At 30.3% G+C, this 19,760-nt stretch overlaps 2 protein-coding genes across 5 annotated transcripts; one reads left to right on the plus strand and one right to left on the minus strand.

Moving 5' to 3' along the window:
• Nucleotides 1-8,052: 8,052 nt before the first annotated feature.
• Nucleotides 8,053-10,432, plus strand: LOC132948544 (exosome complex component CSL4). 2 transcript variants are annotated; one of them, XM_061019056.1, is made up of 6 exons: nt 8,053-8,251; nt 9,389-9,507; nt 9,575-9,646; nt 9,726-9,899; nt 9,987-10,068; nt 10,131-10,432. In XM_061019056.1, exons 1-6 carry the CDS (start codon nt 8,224-8,226, stop codon nt 10,241-10,243), a joined length of 588 nt encoding a protein of 195 aa, XP_060875039.1. In that variant the 5' UTR covers nt 8,053-8,223; the 3' UTR covers nt 10,244-10,432. The 2 variants fall into 2 exon arrangements, with proteins under 2 accessions (XP_060875039.1, XP_060875040.1); XM_061019057.1 differs by lacking the exon at nt 8,053-8,251 and adding an exon at nt 8,414-8,630.
• On the minus strand, nt 10,345-18,738 carry LOC132948541 (uncharacterized). Of its 3 annotated transcripts, XM_061019052.1 has the most exons (13): nt 18,002-18,738; nt 17,658-17,861; nt 17,539-17,599; nt 17,396-17,454; nt 13,931-14,025; nt 12,074-13,861; nt 11,761-11,994; nt 11,477-11,533; nt 11,286-11,418; nt 11,072-11,206; nt 10,864-10,989; nt 10,651-10,799; nt 10,345-10,588 (listed from the first exon to the last, which is right to left on the minus strand). In XM_061019052.1, the coding sequence occupies exons 2-13, from the start codon at nt 17,675-17,677 to the stop codon at nt 10,425-10,427; spliced, it is 3,021 nt and encodes a 1,006-aa protein (XP_060875035.1). In that variant the 5' UTR covers nt 17,678-17,861; nt 18,002-18,738; the 3' UTR covers nt 10,345-10,424. The 3 variants fall into 3 exon arrangements, with proteins under 3 accessions (XP_060875035.1, XP_060875037.1, XP_060875036.1); XM_061019054.1 differs by lacking the exon at nt 17,658-17,861 and having other exon boundaries at nt 18,527-18,738; XM_061019053.1 differs by lacking the exon at nt 17,658-17,861.
• Nucleotides 18,739-19,760: the final 1,022 nt, after the last annotated feature.

Genomic DNA, 19,760 nt, shown 5'->3' on the forward strand with positions numbered 1-19,760 from the left:
GTGGCACGACACTGACTGCGTGCGCGCCCGCGGTTTTTCGCCCGCTGGGAAAAACCCTCAATAGGGGCTGTCGTGTTCCGGCGCGGCGCGCCGTAAGTTATTTCCGACGCGCCCGCATGCATACGTGTATGTATGTACGCACAAGTCACGCAGCGCGTTTTCCGTGTATGTTATTATCAAAATATGGGATGGCCACCAGCCAATTATTGTAAATTATTTCATAATATTATTATACAATTTGTTGCAAACATTTTAGTTCGGTGTCTTATGACGGTTATGTACAGTCAACATTGCGCCGCGATCCGTAAACTGTTTTATTTACAATATTATTATTTTAAACGCAATTAATGTAATTTGAGTAAATGATTTGAGGCGGATTATAGCAGCCGTGTACCTACTCACACGTAGTGCAAAATTATTATGAGGGTAGCCATACGACGTGTAAACATAATAATAGTCCCCGATATGGAGAAGGGTATAAATAATAATAACCTATAGTAAACTGCGAAGAAAATGCGCTAAAAACTACCATAATTAGTGGCGTGCACGTTTTTCTTTTTTTGTTCATCGCAAAACAGAAAATTTTCTTAAGTGTTCATATATAAAATTTTAAAAACTAAATCTAAAGTTTAGAAAATCTGAGCGTATAGTGTAGTAGGTACCTACAATTTTAGCTTTAGATTCCACTAATATTAACTTGAAAATTGAAATGCGCTCATATTTACGAATAACAGTCAGTTATTTACTTATTTATAACTATATAAACTATAGCTAATATTACGCATATACCTACTTTTTCCGAACTGTATTCTGCTTAGGAATACAAGACTCATATAAAACATAATATACAGGTAAGTTGCCATCGTTTAAAAATAAGATACCAAAAGTATGAACATGTACAATTGCCAATCCACGTTACAACAATCACTCTGTATATAAATCCCAGCACTATAAATTATAATAATAATAATAATAATAAATCGTCGACAAACCGCGAAAAAGGAAAATGCGAAAACCCTGATATATATATATATATACATATACATAGTTTTTCCTCCCCCTAGGATCTCCCCGACGACAAATAACCCAGTACTCCGATAACAGCTATTTTATATAATATATATATACGAGTAACCTACGTGGTGACTTATTCGAGCAACACTGTACGGGCTATTATATTATGTGGTTATCTGACGGAGATAAGTATATATTTGACTTCCAAGTTATACAACCTTTGTTATGTTTCCCTCTTTTGCGGAAATCTGCGTGTCTTATTTTCGGTAGCTATATGTATAGCTGCGAGGCCGAATCGTATAGACGCGTATTGGTCGAGGGACATCATTTTTTGGACTACTCATCACAATTTCCAATTGTCATTGGCGTAAATTTAAGAGAACGTCACATGCGTGTTGTCTCCGTCTTCCAAACGTACAATACACAGACAATTTGCGTTTAGCAGAAACAAGTTAAATGCAATTTTGTATTGTTGGCTTTAATAATTATAGAGTGAATTGACCCACTAACAAATTTAAAGGTTAGTACATTATCCAGGCTTGTACATTAATTATTTTCGATATCTCAATTTTCTTAGCAAATAATGACTATGAGTATATGTATGTAAAATATTACAGTTTAAAAATCAACTCATCTATTTAATATTTAAACAAATTTCTAATAATATTTGCTTATAGTTTTAATAGATTGAGTACTTTTACTTTGTAATGAATAAATTATCTATATATATAAAAAGACTTGTCCTGGGTGATTCATCATCGCCTAGCCGGAACTGCTGAAGCTATGGATATGAAATTTTCAGTAAATGTATTTATTACTATGTATAGGCGCACTAAGAAAGGATTTTTCGAAATTCGCATTTTAAATAGCTGCTCAAACAGGGACATTGAGGCTCAAGATGGAAATTGGAAATTTTATTTTTATTTATTAATAGTTGCCATTGGTTACACTCTACAGTAGAAATAAGTAATTATTTATTATTGGTTGCCATTGGTTATTCGGGCGGATCAGGTACAATAGTTGGCATCAATTCGAATTATATTATAATATCAAAATTAACTTGGTATAACTTCGATAATTTAGAGTTAAATCCTACACTTACGTACAAACAGCACTGGGTCCGCGACCTACCACAGATAAATTGCCTACCTGATATTGCTTACCCTATTGCCTATACTGCTGCGAATCAGAATTTTTATTCCAGGAAACAGAAAAGTTAAGATACATTTCGAACACCATACACCGAATATTAAATAACGAATTGAACAAAGTTTGAGTCATATAGAGTTGGTACATTTAACGGGCAACGAAGTGCACGGGATCAGCTAGATATATAGATATGTCTGGGATGTCGGATACTCAACACTTTATCGATAACACATTATATTATTAATTTCGATTTTAAAATAACACGGTGGCATGATGCATGAATCATTTATGATTCTATTATAACGCTTGCCATAATCGACGACGCACTCAGGCTTTTCCAGCAGGAGTAGTAGTGGGGGGGTAGGCATGCTGAGAGTTGTTGGAATAGATAAAAATGAATGGTTGTGTGTAGATTAGACCTCTGGAAAGAAGATAGGCTAATTTAAAAAGTGTTAAATTTGTTTTTTTTTTATTCGTCGGATTTTAGTTCGGTTGCGTTAGGCTTTTGAATTAATTGATTATATTAATTCTCCGTGGGTGGAATTAAGTAAAAATGACAAACTTGGTACAATTTTTATACTTTAGAGTTAAATCATAGACTTACGTACAAACAGCACGGGGTCCGCGATCTACCGCAGGTAGATTGCCTACCTGTTAAAATGCTGCTGCGAATCAGAATTTTTATTCAGGGCAACAGAAAAGTTAGGATAAATTGTGAATACCATACACCATACACCGAATATTAAATAACGAATTGAACAAAGTTTGAGTCTTATAGAATTGGTACATTTAACGGGCAACGAAGTGCCAGCGGGATCAGCTATATTTTATATAGGTAAATGAAATGTAAATATTCAATAATATATACGTGTAAAATTACACGGAAAAAAAATAGTGGTTGATACAACTGTTTAAATGGTTAGGCCAATCATAATCTCAGGTTAATATTGTGACACAATAAATGTATGGTTGGGAGTACTAAAATGAATTAGTTGAATCAATGTAGTTAGAATAACCATAAAATAATAGTTGGAATAATAGTATAATACTATAAAATAAACAGTGTAATCAACCATAATGAATAGTAGGAATAACCATAGTGAATAGTTGAAATTACTATTTTGTATGGTTAAAAAACTGAAAAAAAAAAATTAAAAAAACCTATCCCGGAAGATTGACTCTCTTCGGGATTGAACCCTCTACCGGCAAGCCCTATTCGATAGAAGTCCTACGCCTAAGATGTACCTACCTAACAATGTATTGAAATAATTGCGCAAAAGAGAGCTATTTAAACAAATGGTTTTTTTTTAGTAACTGCGAATGTTTAAATTGTATTATAATTATTTGAATTTAGAATTTCTATTGTAATTTGTGTTTTAATAGTTTATATTTAAACAAATAAGGATATAGAATTAGTATAATATAATATTATTGAAAATCATTAACCCATAGAGTAATATTATTATATAGAGTTATATATTATAATCGATTTATCCTTTATTACTCTATTTTTCTCTTATATTATTACGTTGTTTTAATATCTAATTATTATGTATTATCCGATTTGTCAAAACTAATATTCTGGAGTCCACTACAGTGGCGGATCCAGGGCTTAATTTAGGGGTGGAGGGGGGCATGGGTTACAAAATTGGCTAAACACAGTGTAAAATATAGGGAAACTATGGTGATTGGGGGGGGATGCCCCCTTTTCCACCTCCCCCTAGATTCATCACTGGTCCACCAGGCCAATGCTTCTTAAACCATAAATATTGTCAAATTATTGTAATTGTTTTAATGTTTTTTGCGAGTTATTAATTTTTTTTAACGATTTAGATTGAGTTTTGTTTTATTTGGTCGCGTTGGATAGGCGATTTCCCTTAGTTTTAGTCCCTGTGAATGCATTTGAATAATATATAGGTATAATGACAATGGCGTATTCAAAACATAATTTTCCGTGGGGACGAGGGGATTTATAAAATTATTAAAAAAAAACTGATGTTAAATAAATTTCTAATTGAGCAAAATATTGGGAGGGGGGGAGGTCATTACCCCAACCTCACAAAAGTACGGCCTTTGGTAGTCAGTTGTACTATACTTGTACTAAATTGTATGGATGGCATAACTATATTATATATTTATATAGTTAAAATTATTTTAACATTAATTATAGTTGCTGTAACTATTCAATATTTGTACATCAACCATTTTCTATGATTAAATTTGAGTTACTATTTTATATAGTTAAAATTACTATAAAATAAGTTGGCACAACTATAACTTTTTAACTAATTCATTTTATTACTCTCAACTAAACACATTGTTTGATATAACTATAAATAAAACGTTACGCCAACTGAAAATTATCCATCTATTTACTATAACCAAATTTTTTTTTTCCGTGTATTGTAATTGAAACTTTTCTCCTGAACCTTTCTTAACTTCATAAGGAATAAATTCCCACCTGATCGAGAACTCCAAATCGTATACAGCTATCTAAGTAATTTGTATGTTTAAAGAAAAGTTTAACTTTATATACTTTAAATTCCAGCCCACGCTTGTGTAATTGGCGATTACCTAATATTGTCGGTAAGTATATATACACATGCATACGTTCAACTGAAGTCAGAATAGCTACTGCGGATAATTGAAAAACTTCACGCAACCAGCCCTTGAAAACTTTCCCGTGACGTTAAGAGGATAGGTATTAAAGTCATACTACAAGGCTAAACTTAAGTATATTACTATGGGTCAATGCAGTATTATATATAAACAAATAACGAATCGTTATCGCTTTAATTTGCAGTTCAAATGAAAATTAACAAAATTATATTTATTTAATTATAGGTTCTTATAGGTCGTATTATAAAGCAAATAATAATATACCTAGTGGCTAGTACCACATGGTTCAGGTATAGTAATATATTTAAGATTAAAATGTATTTTTCCATTTAGGCTCGCATATACTATATAATATATAATATGTTGCGCTTGCAGGGCTCCAATTAATTTGTTTCTTAAATATTACAATTTTTTTGTTCGTGTCACTTCATTAAATTTAATATTATAATAATAATATTTTTATCAGCAGATTTTTGGCTAAGGTTATATACTTATATAACAAAAAATGTAATAAAAATAATGTCCAGTCTAAGGAATGTGACATTTAAACCATATTATATAGACCATATAATAATATTCGTATTCTTTTATAGAGAAACCATTACACAATTTTGAAGAAATCTTAATATAATTATCTAATTCCGTAATATATGCAGTAATAATTCCAACAATTGACACAAAGTTCAAATTATGAATGCTGTATATACCTAATACCTATTGATGTGCGGATGAGCAATACGCTGTCGTTTTATTATAATATGTATACGGTATACCAGATACCTAGGTAATAAGTATTATATTTTTTATTAAAACCAATAAAATAAATATTATATTACAGCTACCTTTAGTATATTTATCTCATTGTGTAATGTTGAATAACTATTATACTTCGTAGTAGTTCGTACTCCATACTGTAGTATTTATTATTTAATTGCATATTTAGCAAGAGGTATTTACCTCTATAATAAGTGAGGTTGCGAGGCATTTATAAGGTATCTTGTAATAGAATCCAAATATGTTATATAAACAAATATCATCATAATAGAGAAGTTTTAAAAACCAAGGTTCACCGAAATAAAATGTAATAAAGATAATTAAATAATGTTACTGTTGTCCTAACTCCAGAAATGTAATATTTAAAATTGGAATGTAGGATTTGTTTAAGTTTAATAAGATTTAAGCATTTTAGTATGGAGATTACAGATAATCAAAGCTGAGCACTAACTAGTTAAAAAGTTTAAATCAAGTTTAAAAGATACTTCTACTTATAACTTTATTATTTACTTATTACGCACAAGTGGCCAAGAAAAGATGCACACAAAATAAAATACACCAAACCTATAATAAAATACTTCATAATATTATATATAATATACATTACCTATTTGCCTATAATAATAATATAAAATTTAAAATAGATATTTAGGCATAATAATATGCCATATATAGCAAACCAACTACTAAAAAGCGGGTAAGTGGATGTCGCTCTGCTGTACAGTAGGTTACAAGTGGGTCAATGTATAATGGTTTGTATTAAACTTGAATTCAATGATAGAATATCATTGAATAAGAAAAACGATTCTGAGCGGAGACGGTTTATCAGTCTGGATATTTTATATTTTTATTATTTATTATAGCCTGTAAGTTGATTTAATATTGAAATATTTTTTTTTTATTCTATGGTGATATATAAAACGTTAAAAATTAAAATACCAATTTTAGGTGGTTTTTCGTATTTTTTTGGTGGTTTTTCCCGTGGCATTAAATAAGTATTGTGAAAAACAAAAAATGACCTCCCTAAGTACCATCTTGATCCGATTTGCTGAAAGATAATGTACTACTATGTATTGAAATCGAAGCACTCCTTCTGGTAGAAATGTTGTATACAGGATAAAAAAAAAACCCCCCTTTGTAAAACCACTAGCTTCATCGCCACGCTCAGAATCTAATATAGTTATGTTATAACTTATAACTTTTATAAAAATATTTCCTAAAAGTTTGAGGATTTTAAGGTTGAAAAAGATCTGTGTGGAGTGGCTGTAGATACTGGCAATGTTCAAAACTACAAAATATTTGAATTCAAAAACGAACTCTGTATTTTTAAACCATTTTCGGTACCTACCAAACTGATAACAAAAAAAAAAATCACGATATTAATTGAAAATGTTGATAACTGAAGCTTCGAAATTTTTTTACAAAATCCTTCGTATCTGATGATAACATTTGTTTTTCTTAGTCATGTAAAAACACAACATTTAACATGTACGAGACACGAATCAAGGGGGGGAACCCCCCCCCACCCCCCGTAAATACGCCACTGCCTAAAGTCGGTAGACAAAAGGCGGTCGTCGTAACATGTCCTATCATTGTGACGTATTATGATTTATGAATGATGGCACGGGTGACAGGTTAGCCCAGGGCACCGGACGAGCCATGTCCGGCGTCCGCCTGTCTAAGCGGCTTACACGACCTGCAGAAATGTTGGTCGCCGTGGAGTCGGCTTCGTGCGGGCTTGTGAATTTCACTAGTAGAGCCGGTGATACCGTAGCCTTTGGGCGGCCGGAGCCTCGCTTCGGCGGAGTTACGGCCGTGGTACGGTAGACGGGAAGCGGCCACCGTCGATGTATCGTCCATTCTGGCGGCCGGCTGGTAAAACCGCCGTACGTCGACCGCAGACCTTCGTGGCTCTTGACAAGCACTCAGTGCTTATATAAGGTCCACGGTTGTAGCCGAAAGGCATTCAAACCCGGGAGTCCTCGTGTCTGTCTGTATGTAGTAACGCTTTCACGCGCTTAAACCCAAAACCACTGAAATTTGGTACAGAGATAGATTAGGTACACCTTGGAGAAACACATAGGCTACATTTTAACACTGCCATAAGATGTAGGTGTGTACTATAAATTAATAAAAATGTATAAAATGTAAAATTTTAGTGCTTAATTAACATAATATTGTATATTAGGTACCTATCTATAAATGTATAAAGAATCAAATTAAATTTTAATTGATTTAAAAACATTGATACACCTCTAGAGCTATAACAGATGTTGGGAAAACAATTAAAAATTTAAAAATCTACAAAACATAGAATATTGGATATTCATTGCAAGAAACTTAAAAACTAACATTATAAAAGTATTATAATACATAATTAAAAAAAATAGCTACAGGTAACAGGTGCGACTGCAGCGCAGCCTGTGGCCATTTAATCGTTCGCTTTTTTTCGACTAGTTTTGATAAGCGGCGACCGCCCGAGTTTGGTCTTCTTATCAGTGATCTAGACTTCCAGAGATCGTTTAATTACTGTTTGTCTGTTTCATAAACTGTAAAGTGTATTTCGTGTAATCCACGGCTCTATCTATTTATCTAAAGCCGTGGTTTAATCTAAAACCGTGGGTTAGACTTAATATTTTAATAATAATACTGCTTACAAATTACAGAATGGAAAACAGAATAGTTTGTGTGCCGGGTAAGTTTTTGATGATATGTATAAATTATTATACTTGCGTAATACCGTCAAATTACAATTTTTAAACTAGTTGGTACTTTTTATTTTTGTTTTAATTCGTATTAAAATTACATTTTTATCGAATTACGTGTGACGCTTTTAAATAACTATTTATATTATGTATCAGTTGATCTTTTGTAGATTTTTTTTTTATAGAAGATAATTAGTTTATTTTAATTTTTAATAACATAATTGAATTCTATTCAATAATGTAATATTCTTGTTATTTAATAAATACTAATAATATTCTGTGTATACTTACTATTTTTAAAATGTAGAAAGTACACTGGCTCTCACTTATTGCCTATGGTAGAATAATCTGTATACCATCGTACATTTTGTGAGTACCTATACTAAAAAAATATAAACTAGAGAAATGAGTTAACACCGTATACCTCAATATACCACTATGATATTATACTTATAATTTTCCAAACAGTTTTATTTTTAACTACTCATTTAACCCCCTGCATTGTTATAATCATATTAGGTGATACACAAAACTCAAATGTAAACATTTTTGTTGAGATTTATATTCGGTTGTGTGATTCTGAGATGTTAGTGATTTCAAATTTCAGATACGTAGCTTTTATGATTGACTTCAACTTTGTAAAAATATTGTTTGAAACTTATTTTATTTTAAAATTCATGTTTCTCAATACAATAAAAATGTCATGACTATACCATAGTATGAATTTTTTTTTTTGTTTTAATGATGTCTTATATTGTTTTTGCTATTAAAACAAATTAATAATTGCATGTAGGTACTTGTTTGTACCCACTGATATTTTGATTTATGAGGACGCTACCCATGCATTTGTTGTCTCCGTCTTACACACGCACGACATACCAAATTGTTGTTCACTAGTTTCAAATTGAACACACTATTTAAACTAGCGAATAGAAATTTTGTATGTCGTGCGTGTGTAAGACGGAGACAACAAATGCATGGGTAGCGCCCTCCTAAAGTATATTACTTATAGGTACTATTTTAAATTATGTATTTATTTGTTGTTGTAATACTTGTAATGTTATGCTAATTTAAAATTTTGTAAGAACAAAATAGTTTTTTTACTCAAATGATTTGTTTATATTTAGGACAACGGCTTTGTCGACTAGAATCAACACACATGTTAGGTAAAGGAACATACAAGAGACAAGATTACATTTATTCTAGTTTGGCTGGAATTGTGAATGTAGATAATACAAACAATAAGGTGAATAAATCTATGGAATTATAAAAAAAAAAAGTAAAAATCATATTAAAACTATCATTTGTTTTAGATATCTGTAGTGGAAGTTCTGAGTAAAGATCAGACTATTGTTCCGGCACCTGGAGACATTGTAACAGCAATGGTAATATAACTTTAATTTACGACTTATAATAATAATAATAATAAATATAATATGATAATGTATACATTTTTCCTGTTAGGTTACTACATTAAACCAAGATATGTGCAAGTGTCTTATTACAAGCGTCCGTGGACACGAGTTGAATGAAACGTATAGAAGTAGCCTAAGAAGACAAGACGTACGCATGAAAGAAATTGACAAAATTGATATGTTACAGTGTTTTAGACCGGGAGATATAATATTGGCTAGAATAGTAAGTGACACACATTGGTCGTCCGATTCTCTTGGATATCACACACCAAACCACCATTAATATTTATGACTCACATTTAATTTTCAGTTGCCAATGACTGAAGCTCATACCTTTAAACTAACGACTGCTGAAAATGAACTTGGTGTAGTTATTGCGTGCAGTGAATATGGTAGGTGTTTACTGACCTATGGTTTTAATTTACTTTTAAAACTCATATTGTGTAATTTTTAGGACATCCAATGACCCCAATTAGTTGGACTGAAATGAAATGTACAAAAACAAGTGCAGTAGAATACCGAAAAGTAGCCAAAATTGTTCAAGACAATGCTGATGAAAACATTTAAAGATATAAACAATTTTTTTTTTTTTAATATACACATTTTTGTGTATGGATGAATTGTTTTTTTTAAGGTTCATATTTTGTTGTAAAATAAAACAAAACAACTTAAAAAGAGAAAAATTATAACAGTATTTATTACATTTTTATTCCAACACTATAAGATGAAATAAAATAAAAAACCTATGTCAAGAGACTTGAGAAGACTTAATTTTATTTAACTTTTTAATTTGAGCAAGCTTATAAAATTCTTGCAATTCTTCTTCAAACGACACTTTTTCAGGAGTTTGTGCTTTCACTACTGGTGCTAAAGGTTGTTTGTATCCATACCAGTCGGTTAACCATTCATCGTCTAAACAATTTTTAATTACATTAAATAGTAGGTTTTTTTTTTAGTACAAACATATTACTTACCTAAATCATAGTAAGGAGTTTGAGTTTGTTTTCGTTCGCCAAATCTAATATCCAATTGAACTTCAGTATCATCGTCATTTCCATGAGCGATAGCACGGTCAGCCTCCGAATTCTCAGAATATGTTACAAATGCATAATAAACACGAAAACTATAAAATATAAAATAAATATGTAAAAATGAATTGTTTATATTTGGTAGTTATCTATATGTACTCTGGTTTTTTATGAAGTGTTAAAGATTGTATTGTACCAAATTCCTTGAACCGATTGTATAAATAACGCTTTCCAAGTTTGATTGGTATCTGTCCAACATATACTACCCTTTTCTGTTCTTTGGGCCTATATAATTTAATTTGTACAGTAACAAAACGTTTGAATACACTTTCTAGTATAATTAAACAATAATGCGTATTCGCATTACCTTTGAAGAGTGTTTCGTGCATTTTGATTATATTGTGATCCTTGTGAAGGAGCATCGGTTCTGTTACGATTATAATAATCATCTGGATTGGATGATGTTGATGATGAACGACTACTTTTATTATTATAATCAGACCTTATAAATCAAGAGATAAAATATTAATTATTAATATATATTATATTGCTTATAAGTTGTAATAATTTATAACTCTAACCTTGATGAATTACGGTGAGACGAATGCACTCTAGTTTGGTGGCCTTTTTTTTGGGACTTATCATGTGTGTTTAGATATTTTCCTTGTGTTTTATCATTGGACAACATTGAATCATCGGAAGTACTTTCATTATCTAAAAATAAAATAGAATTTAATAAATACTATTAAGGGTTTTAGATTAAAAAAATCACCATTATCTTCTACTAAACTGCCCTTCATCAAACTAGAAGTCTTTGCTATTTCTGATGCTAAAAGAACAAAACAGTTTAAGTTAGTTTAAGGGCTGCTATTCTACAATATGATAAAAAAAAGTACTTTAATTACTAAAAAGTGATTTAGGTTAGGCAAATACCCCAACAGTTTCACAAAATAAAATACATAAACCTACTAAATGATAATTTTAAAAAACAATTTATTAAAATTTAGCTTTATACACTTAGTTCTTTAGTTTAATAGATCTATAATACAATATTACCAAAAGATGATGGTAGAAGTTTTTTAATGTATTCAATTTTCATCCGCTTTTTTTGTAGTTCTTCTTCTTCATTGTTTATTTCTTTAGCAGTAGTATTTTGTTCTTCTTTATCATCAATCTTTCTTTTTTGGCCAGTGAAATGTTCAGCTGTGTTTCGATCAAACTCTTCTTTCATTGCTTTCATTTTAACATTATCTGTTGCTACAATGTCTATTGCAGGCTCTTCTTTAATTTCTAAAATAAAATTTACATACAATTTTAAATTTTGGTATATAATAAAGTATGTATTATTATTATTATATACAAATGTTACCTGAAATATTTATCAAACCCATTTTTTCTCTTTTTGCTCTAAATTCTTCCCACGAAATTTTTTTTTTATCTGTTTGATAATCTATATCCTCAGTTTTTATTGAAGATGCAATTGTTACCATGTTTTTTATGATAATTTCTTGACTTTCTGCATTTTTATTAATTAAATCAGAAGAATGAATTTCATTTGAATCAACAAACTTTATTTCTTTTTCAGATTTTAAATTATTTAAGGCGTTTGGTTGAATAGTGTTATTATCATTTTCAGGTTCACGTTTTATAATGGGTATTTTATATTTCACTGAAGTTAGACTATTACCTAGATCTTTTGGTTTGTAATTAAGGTTGCATATTAAGTGGTTTTTAGAATTGTCAGTTGTTTTGATAGAATTGCCGTTAGTGCTTCGATGTTGAGAAGCTAAACCTTTTGGTGATGAAACAATTTTATCAATTTTTACTAAACTATGACTTACAGCCTTACTTTTTATACCATTCGAAGAAGAATAGGATGGATTAGTCATCATTTCAATATTTTCTTTACTAGTGTCATAGAAATCTTCAGGTTCACGTTTTATAACAGTTGTTGCAAGTTCTACTGAATTTTGATTATTGCTAATTTGTTTTGGTTCAAAATGAAAGTTATGTGCTATGTGTTTAACACTATCATTTTTAGTAGCTTTTATAGACTTTTTATTATTAGCTCGACGCTTAGATGCAGAATTTTTTAATAATGATGATAATCTAATTTCTTCTCTTAGAAAATTGCGGTTATTTGATGTACAGTTCAAGTTGTCAGCAGAATAACAAGGTTTCACTTCTTTCTTAACAATGGGTTTTTCAATAGACTTATCTACATTTTCCGGTTCAATTTTCACTATTGGTGTTTGAACTTTAACAGAGATTTGATTAGTACCTAAATGTTTTGACTTACTAGGATGATTAACATTATTGGTAGTTTTTAAAGATATTTTATTAATACCCTGACACTTTGAAGTTGATTTTTTTAATAATAAAGGAGTAACACTATCTATAACTTTAACCACATTATGACTACTATTTGTACTTTGCAAACCATATTTACTGACACTATTTTTCACTTTCACCATATTGTGACTATTTGATGTAGTTTGTGAATCATTAGGAGAATAATGAAGGCCAACAATAGTTTCTTCAATAGTTTCATTTTCATCTATAGGTTCACATTTAATAATTGGTGTTTGAACTTTAGCTGGAATTTGATAATTTGCTAAATCTTTTGGTTCACAAAAAGGATTAAAAAGATGTTTAGCGTCAGAATTATCAGGAGTTTTAATAGAAATTCTGTTAATTCCTCGACGCTTTGGAGTAGAACTTTTAAATAACGAAGATGAAACAATATGTTCTTCACTTTTTTCCAAACCTGTGTTATTTCGTAAACCATCAGCAGAATAATATGGATTTACTTCCATTTCAACCAAGTTTTCTTCAACATTATCTTTGACATCTTCAGCTTCACATTTTACAATAGATGAATTAATATACCCCAACATTTGATTATTAACCTGTTCTGTTTCGCAAAAAGGATTATGTATGAGATGTTTGACATCAGAAGTTCCCATTGTTTTTATAGAAGTTCTATTAATGCCTCGCTTCGGAGCAAAACTTTTTGATAATGATGAAGAAGGAATATTTTCTTCTATTTTTACAAAACTAAGACTATCAGCAGTATCTACAGAATTATCAGCAGAATAACATTCATTTAACTGTTCTTCTTTTTCAATTTTAATTGTGATTTGACAGTCTTTATTTTCTGAAACAGAATTGTATGTATTAATATTTATTAAAATAATGATAATGATTATGTTAGACATATAATTACCATGAGTACTAAACAGTTCTTGGTCAAATAGTTCTGAAAAACTCATATTTTTACAATCTTCTGGAAGTTCAAACCCTGTATTATATCTTGATACCCTAAAACATAAAAATTATGATTATAGATAACCATATTAAAGTTGGAATACTTAAAGAACTAAATTACACTTGAGAAAATTGTATATATATCAGTTTAAAAAAACGGGAAGGTAGGTAACTGCTCTGCTATAAAGTAGGTGTCTAGTGTACCTCATCATTGAGTAAGACACTGTAATCTAGTGTTAAATCTGAATTCAATAATTAAACCATTGCATACAAAAAATTATTCTGAGCGAAAACAGTCATCAGCCTATAGAACTTATAATTTATGGTATATTTAAACATTGTTATTAAAGTAATTTATTTTACCATCTATCAGTAATACAGTAGGTTGAATTCATTTTTGGCAAAAAAATTTGCATTTATAATAGATATTGTCTTTTGAGTCAGTATAAACTTACCGTAGAGCAGTGTGAATAAGTTTATGGTATAAATATGCAATAGCAGAAAATTAATCTAAATGTTTAAAAATGTCATTGTGTTTATAAAATAAAATAATTTAAGTTTAAGTTTCAAGTCCTCTCCAATTATTTTGAATTACAATAAAATAGCTGTTGTTTGTTTAAATATCTAATGTCATCTAAATTTGAACTTGAAAAGTGTATAGCAAAAAAACTGTTTATATATTTATAGATTTTTGGTTTCAGTATAACAACTTATGAGAAACCTAGTATTAAATTTTCAATTGTTTTTCACAAAAATGCCAGTTTTTCCAGCTATCTTGAAAAGTAGTAAATTTTTTACTTCTTAAGTAGCACTTTGATTCAATTTCCTATTTCAGAATATTAACAATCTCAACTCAGTTCTCAGCCACAGCCACATGTTTAAATGTAAATGCAACTTTCTATAATATAGGACTTTCCAAGTTGCGAGTCAATCCTTATCCAAACCATTTTCACAAATTAATGAAGTTCCTCAGAGCTTAACAATTCCAGTCACATTCTTTATTGCCATCATTATTACAATCCCATCAACTTTATACGTCAACAACTTCAATATATATTGCAGCGGTAAAAGCATAACAACTTACGAAACACAATTACAGGTTCTACTTCTCCCCGATAAATCTCAAAATATAATCAACACAAAGAAATGCAAACACTACCATATAAATATTAAATTCCAATTCCCACAATCTAACTGTCATTCCTCTACTTGATATAAAAAGACTTAAATTCTCATTAAATCAGGTATTAAGACTGGCTTATACCATATCATCAATTAACTTTACTTCTCACTCGAAAGAATACACCAATTACTTCAAGGACACCAATAAGAAAACCCCTCAATCCAATGATTAAATCCCTATAGATGAATGCTATTGACACCTCGATTGATACAAACATTTAACTCTCGACATTTAAAAAAAACTCTAAAAATTCATCAATTCACAATTATATTTATCTTTATATATAAAAATGGATCCCTGTTTCCCTTGGTCATCGCATCACGCATGAACAGCTGGACCGATTTCGTTAATTCTTTTTTGATTGTGTTTGTAATTGTCAGGAGAAGGTTCTAATATAAAACTATTTTTCTCACTGGAAAAGTATGGAATCTGGATTTAAAAGAACAACAACAATGACGTCACTGTCCAGCAAGAAAATAAACTATATTTTTGTTTATTGTAAGGTCGCTATTGGTTATGATTGAATATAACAGTTGTAGACATGTTGTTATATGTTATCAAAACCATAACAACAAAAATAAGAGTTAGCGAAATCGGTCCTAATCAAAAATGTCTAACGTAAATCTCAAAACCGCAGCAATAGACTAATATACACGTTACTATCATAACAAGTAATATACTTGGTTATAAAGAAGAATACAATAGTTTTCTAAATGAATCGTTTATCTGTAGATTAGACCTCTGGGAAGAAGATAGGCTAATTTAAAAAGTGTTGCGTTAAATTTGTTTTTTTTTATTCATCGGATTTTAGTACGGTTGGATTAGAATTTAAGTAAAAACGACTAACTTGGTATAACTTTGATACTCTAGAGTTAAATCATATACTCACGTACAAATAGCACAGATAGATTGCCTACCTGATAATATAGTGTTGCAAATCAGAATTTTTATTCCGGGTAACGGAAAAATTAAGATAAGTTTTGAACAACATACACCGAATATTAATTAACGAATTGAACAGAGATCGAGTTATATAGAGTTGATACATTTAAGGGGCAACAAAGTGCACGAGATCAGCTAGTACTTAAATAAATATTTAAAAATAATAGGCAAATATGCAATTACTTGCATGAATACCTGTTATATATATATTTATTAAATGATTAATAACTAGTGCCTACTTTTATAATATTTTATAAAATAATTAATAACAGTTTTATAAATATATAAACCAAATCTAGATTTTATCAAAATATACTCTATACAAGTTAAGAACAGTACTTGACAGGGAAACGATTTTGAAGAGCACCAATCAGGCCAACAACCATCCCACAATCGAATCTACTATCTGTATGCCTATTTTGTAGCGGAGCCGCCCTACTGTGCACAAATGGGCCGCCGAGTATGGTTTTTAACTTGAATAACGTTGCTATATTATAGTAATAATTATATCATATATTAAATTGATAAACAAGAAATTAACAAATGATTAAAATAATATAATATATTTTTAACAATCATATACAAAATAAATTTGTAAATTAAAAAGACAATTCAGGCACTTTGTTTATATAACTTTTAATCAACAATCAATTAAAAACCATTTTTTATGTTTGAAATGTATGTTTTTCATTGTTTATTTGATATTAAACTTTAGGTAACAGAATTTAATTTGCCTTATCAATATTATTGAAATTAAAAACAAGATCCTATATTTTATTAATTGAAACCCTATCTATTATCTTATCTTAAAAAACTAAACAAATAATTTTTTTGTAAGTTTTCATTGACTCTAATTGTTGTGTTCATGAAATAACAGAAATATTCTACACTTTGAAGTGTTATTAAAATATATTATAATATAACCTTGAAAAAAATGTTCAAGATAACTTAAATTAAATTAGAAAAGGTCAATATAAATTATAATAATTACATATTTTAATATATTTATATTAAAAATGTTATACATTTTTCACAAATTCTACTAAGAATATTTGATCTAACTACCTAACTTAATGATATCAGATATATATATTTATGTATAGGTGACTTGCAAATTTAAATATTCAACTCATACTAGTCTCATATACCATCCTTATTTATTTTTACATGAGGCGTAATTATTCTCGTATAATAGAATAAATACAGTTTCTTAATCATAAGCATACAAGCGTCCCACATAAATAAGTATGTACAGTGAACATAATTAAATATATATTTAATAATCATAAAATAACTTACGACGAATAATATGAATCAAAAATATAATCCAAATTGGCTTGATTACTAATCTCATTCACCTAAAACAAATAAAAAGTTTAATGTTAAACAATACCTTCCATTTTTCAATGATGTGAAAAAAAAACTATAAAAATAATCTGTACCTCGGCCATGTCATAAGGTGTAGACTGATCATTGAAGGGGAAACAGTCCTTTGCTGGTGACCTACAAAATGAAATAAATATAAATCTGGACAAAAAAATGATGCAAATCTGAAACTCACTCTATCACGTCTGAATACATAACTGCCAATTTAAAACTAAGCGATATGGTAAAACTTGCCAAGTGTTGTTTTTATTAGTAACTATGCGTAATAGTGTTTATGTATAAAATATTATAGGTACCTATATAAATATATTACGGCACAACAAAAACAACTACAAGTACAAGAAATACTCAAACATCGTACCTAGTAAGGATAATTTACCTAAAAACAACAAAAATAAAAATGGTTTGAAAACAGTATGGATCAAAAAACATGCAAGGTGGTGAAAAACAAGTATTAGCAACTGGTAGTGACATTGTCTTTTAGCGGTTGTAGCTACTATTTTAAAACTACAGACTTACCTAACCTAAAAGACTTGAAAAACGTACAGTGCCCCTCAGAAGTAGGAGTAATGGCACACTACACTATAATAGTAGTAAAAATAGTAGTAATTGTAGCAACTATATAGCAATTTTATCGTAGACGGTTGTGTTGTAGTACTAGGTGGCAATTGACTAGTGCGAGTATCAAGTAGTTGATTAATGGAATATATTAGCAACAGCAGCAATGACAGTGGTACTATGGTAGTTATTGGAGTAGCAGCTGGAACAACGGCGATCGACGACGTATTTGACGAAGTCCCGTTCAAAGGAAAACGGAACGCGCACTTATCCGAGAAAAAATAATCCGCCGCTGAGTCGGGCCGACGTCGTTTATTGTTTAGGAACTATTATTATTAATAACACATCGACCGGATCAGCGCTATTATATTATTCTATTGTAATTTTATACTATGTAAAACGACAACACAAAATAAAAAACATAAATAAAAACGTGCAGTGCGCGCGCGTGTGCGTACGACGTACGCCGTACGTAAGTGCGTTTACCGTTTACGCTAAGCCGTTTGCCGACAACGATATCAGCTATGTTTTTACTGTTTATCGACGACGACTTGCCTCACACAGTCACACCGCTCTCGAATTTATTATTTATAACTAAAAAATATATTTTATTATAATGGACCGCGTCTTCCTCGTCTAAAATCTACTCGGTAGTCAGTACTCGTCTTTGCACAATCGGACTTCGACATTGGACAACCTCACGTGGTCACATGCTCTGTTATCACTTGACGTCCGTGATTTTGATAGAGAATATGCGATAGAGCGGCAGTCGTGGAAGAAGACGTCGTCGCGTCGTCGCAGTCATACTACCGGTACGCGTAGTACCACGGATAATAATACTAGCACCACAGAATATATGAAATATATATATAATTATTATTCAGAATATAATTATTCATAATACATAATTAATAATAAATAATAATAATAATAATATACATAATTTAATATAATTATTATATATATTTCATATATTCTGTGGTCAAGACCGTGAATACTAGTATATCTTAGTCCGTGGCAGTAGTGTAGTACCCACGATTCACGAATACCTATTTATAGTATATTATAATCAAACAAATATATATACCCATCACAATTATTATAAGATATTATCATAATTTCTTAAATCGTGCATATAGGCTATTATTAATTTATGCATGCCAAAATAAGATTTCGTCTATTTTGTCATGAATATAATGTAAATACAGTGCAGCAATAACCGGGTGTGTCAAACATACGGACCCAGCCTATAATGGGGCCCAATGATATTAATTTTAAAATATGTAGCCAGAAAGAAAATAAAACCAGTTTGTTATAATAATAACTAAGAAAGATTGAACAACAAATCGAATTTGTTTTGTACACGTCATCGTAGTACATCAACGTTTCTTTTGCGGCCTGTATAACCGTTATTAAAAATAGTTTGTTTGCAATTGATTAAAGCGCGTCCAGCGAAGGAACGCGCATTTTAAGGGGCCTAGTGGGGTGTATGTGATGTGTCAATTATGAGTATCCATATTTGTTATGAGGGAAAAACCAGACCGAGCTCGCTTTTATATTGCACGTTGAAAAGGCGGGATCTTCGACAGTCAGTGTCTTATAATCGGCCAATGATCTACCCATTTTGTTTACGTATAGGTATGTGAAAAATTAGTTGCAATACTGATTTGAATTTATAAAATAAATGATTACCTACTTAAGGGGATTCCATACCGTGATT

This window comes from Metopolophium dirhodum, chromosome 7 (genome assembly GCF_019925205.1).
Source record: "Metopolophium dirhodum isolate CAU chromosome 7, ASM1992520v1, whole genome shotgun sequence".
Lineage (NCBI taxonomy): Eukaryota > Metazoa > Arthropoda > Insecta > Hemiptera > Aphididae > Metopolophium > Metopolophium dirhodum.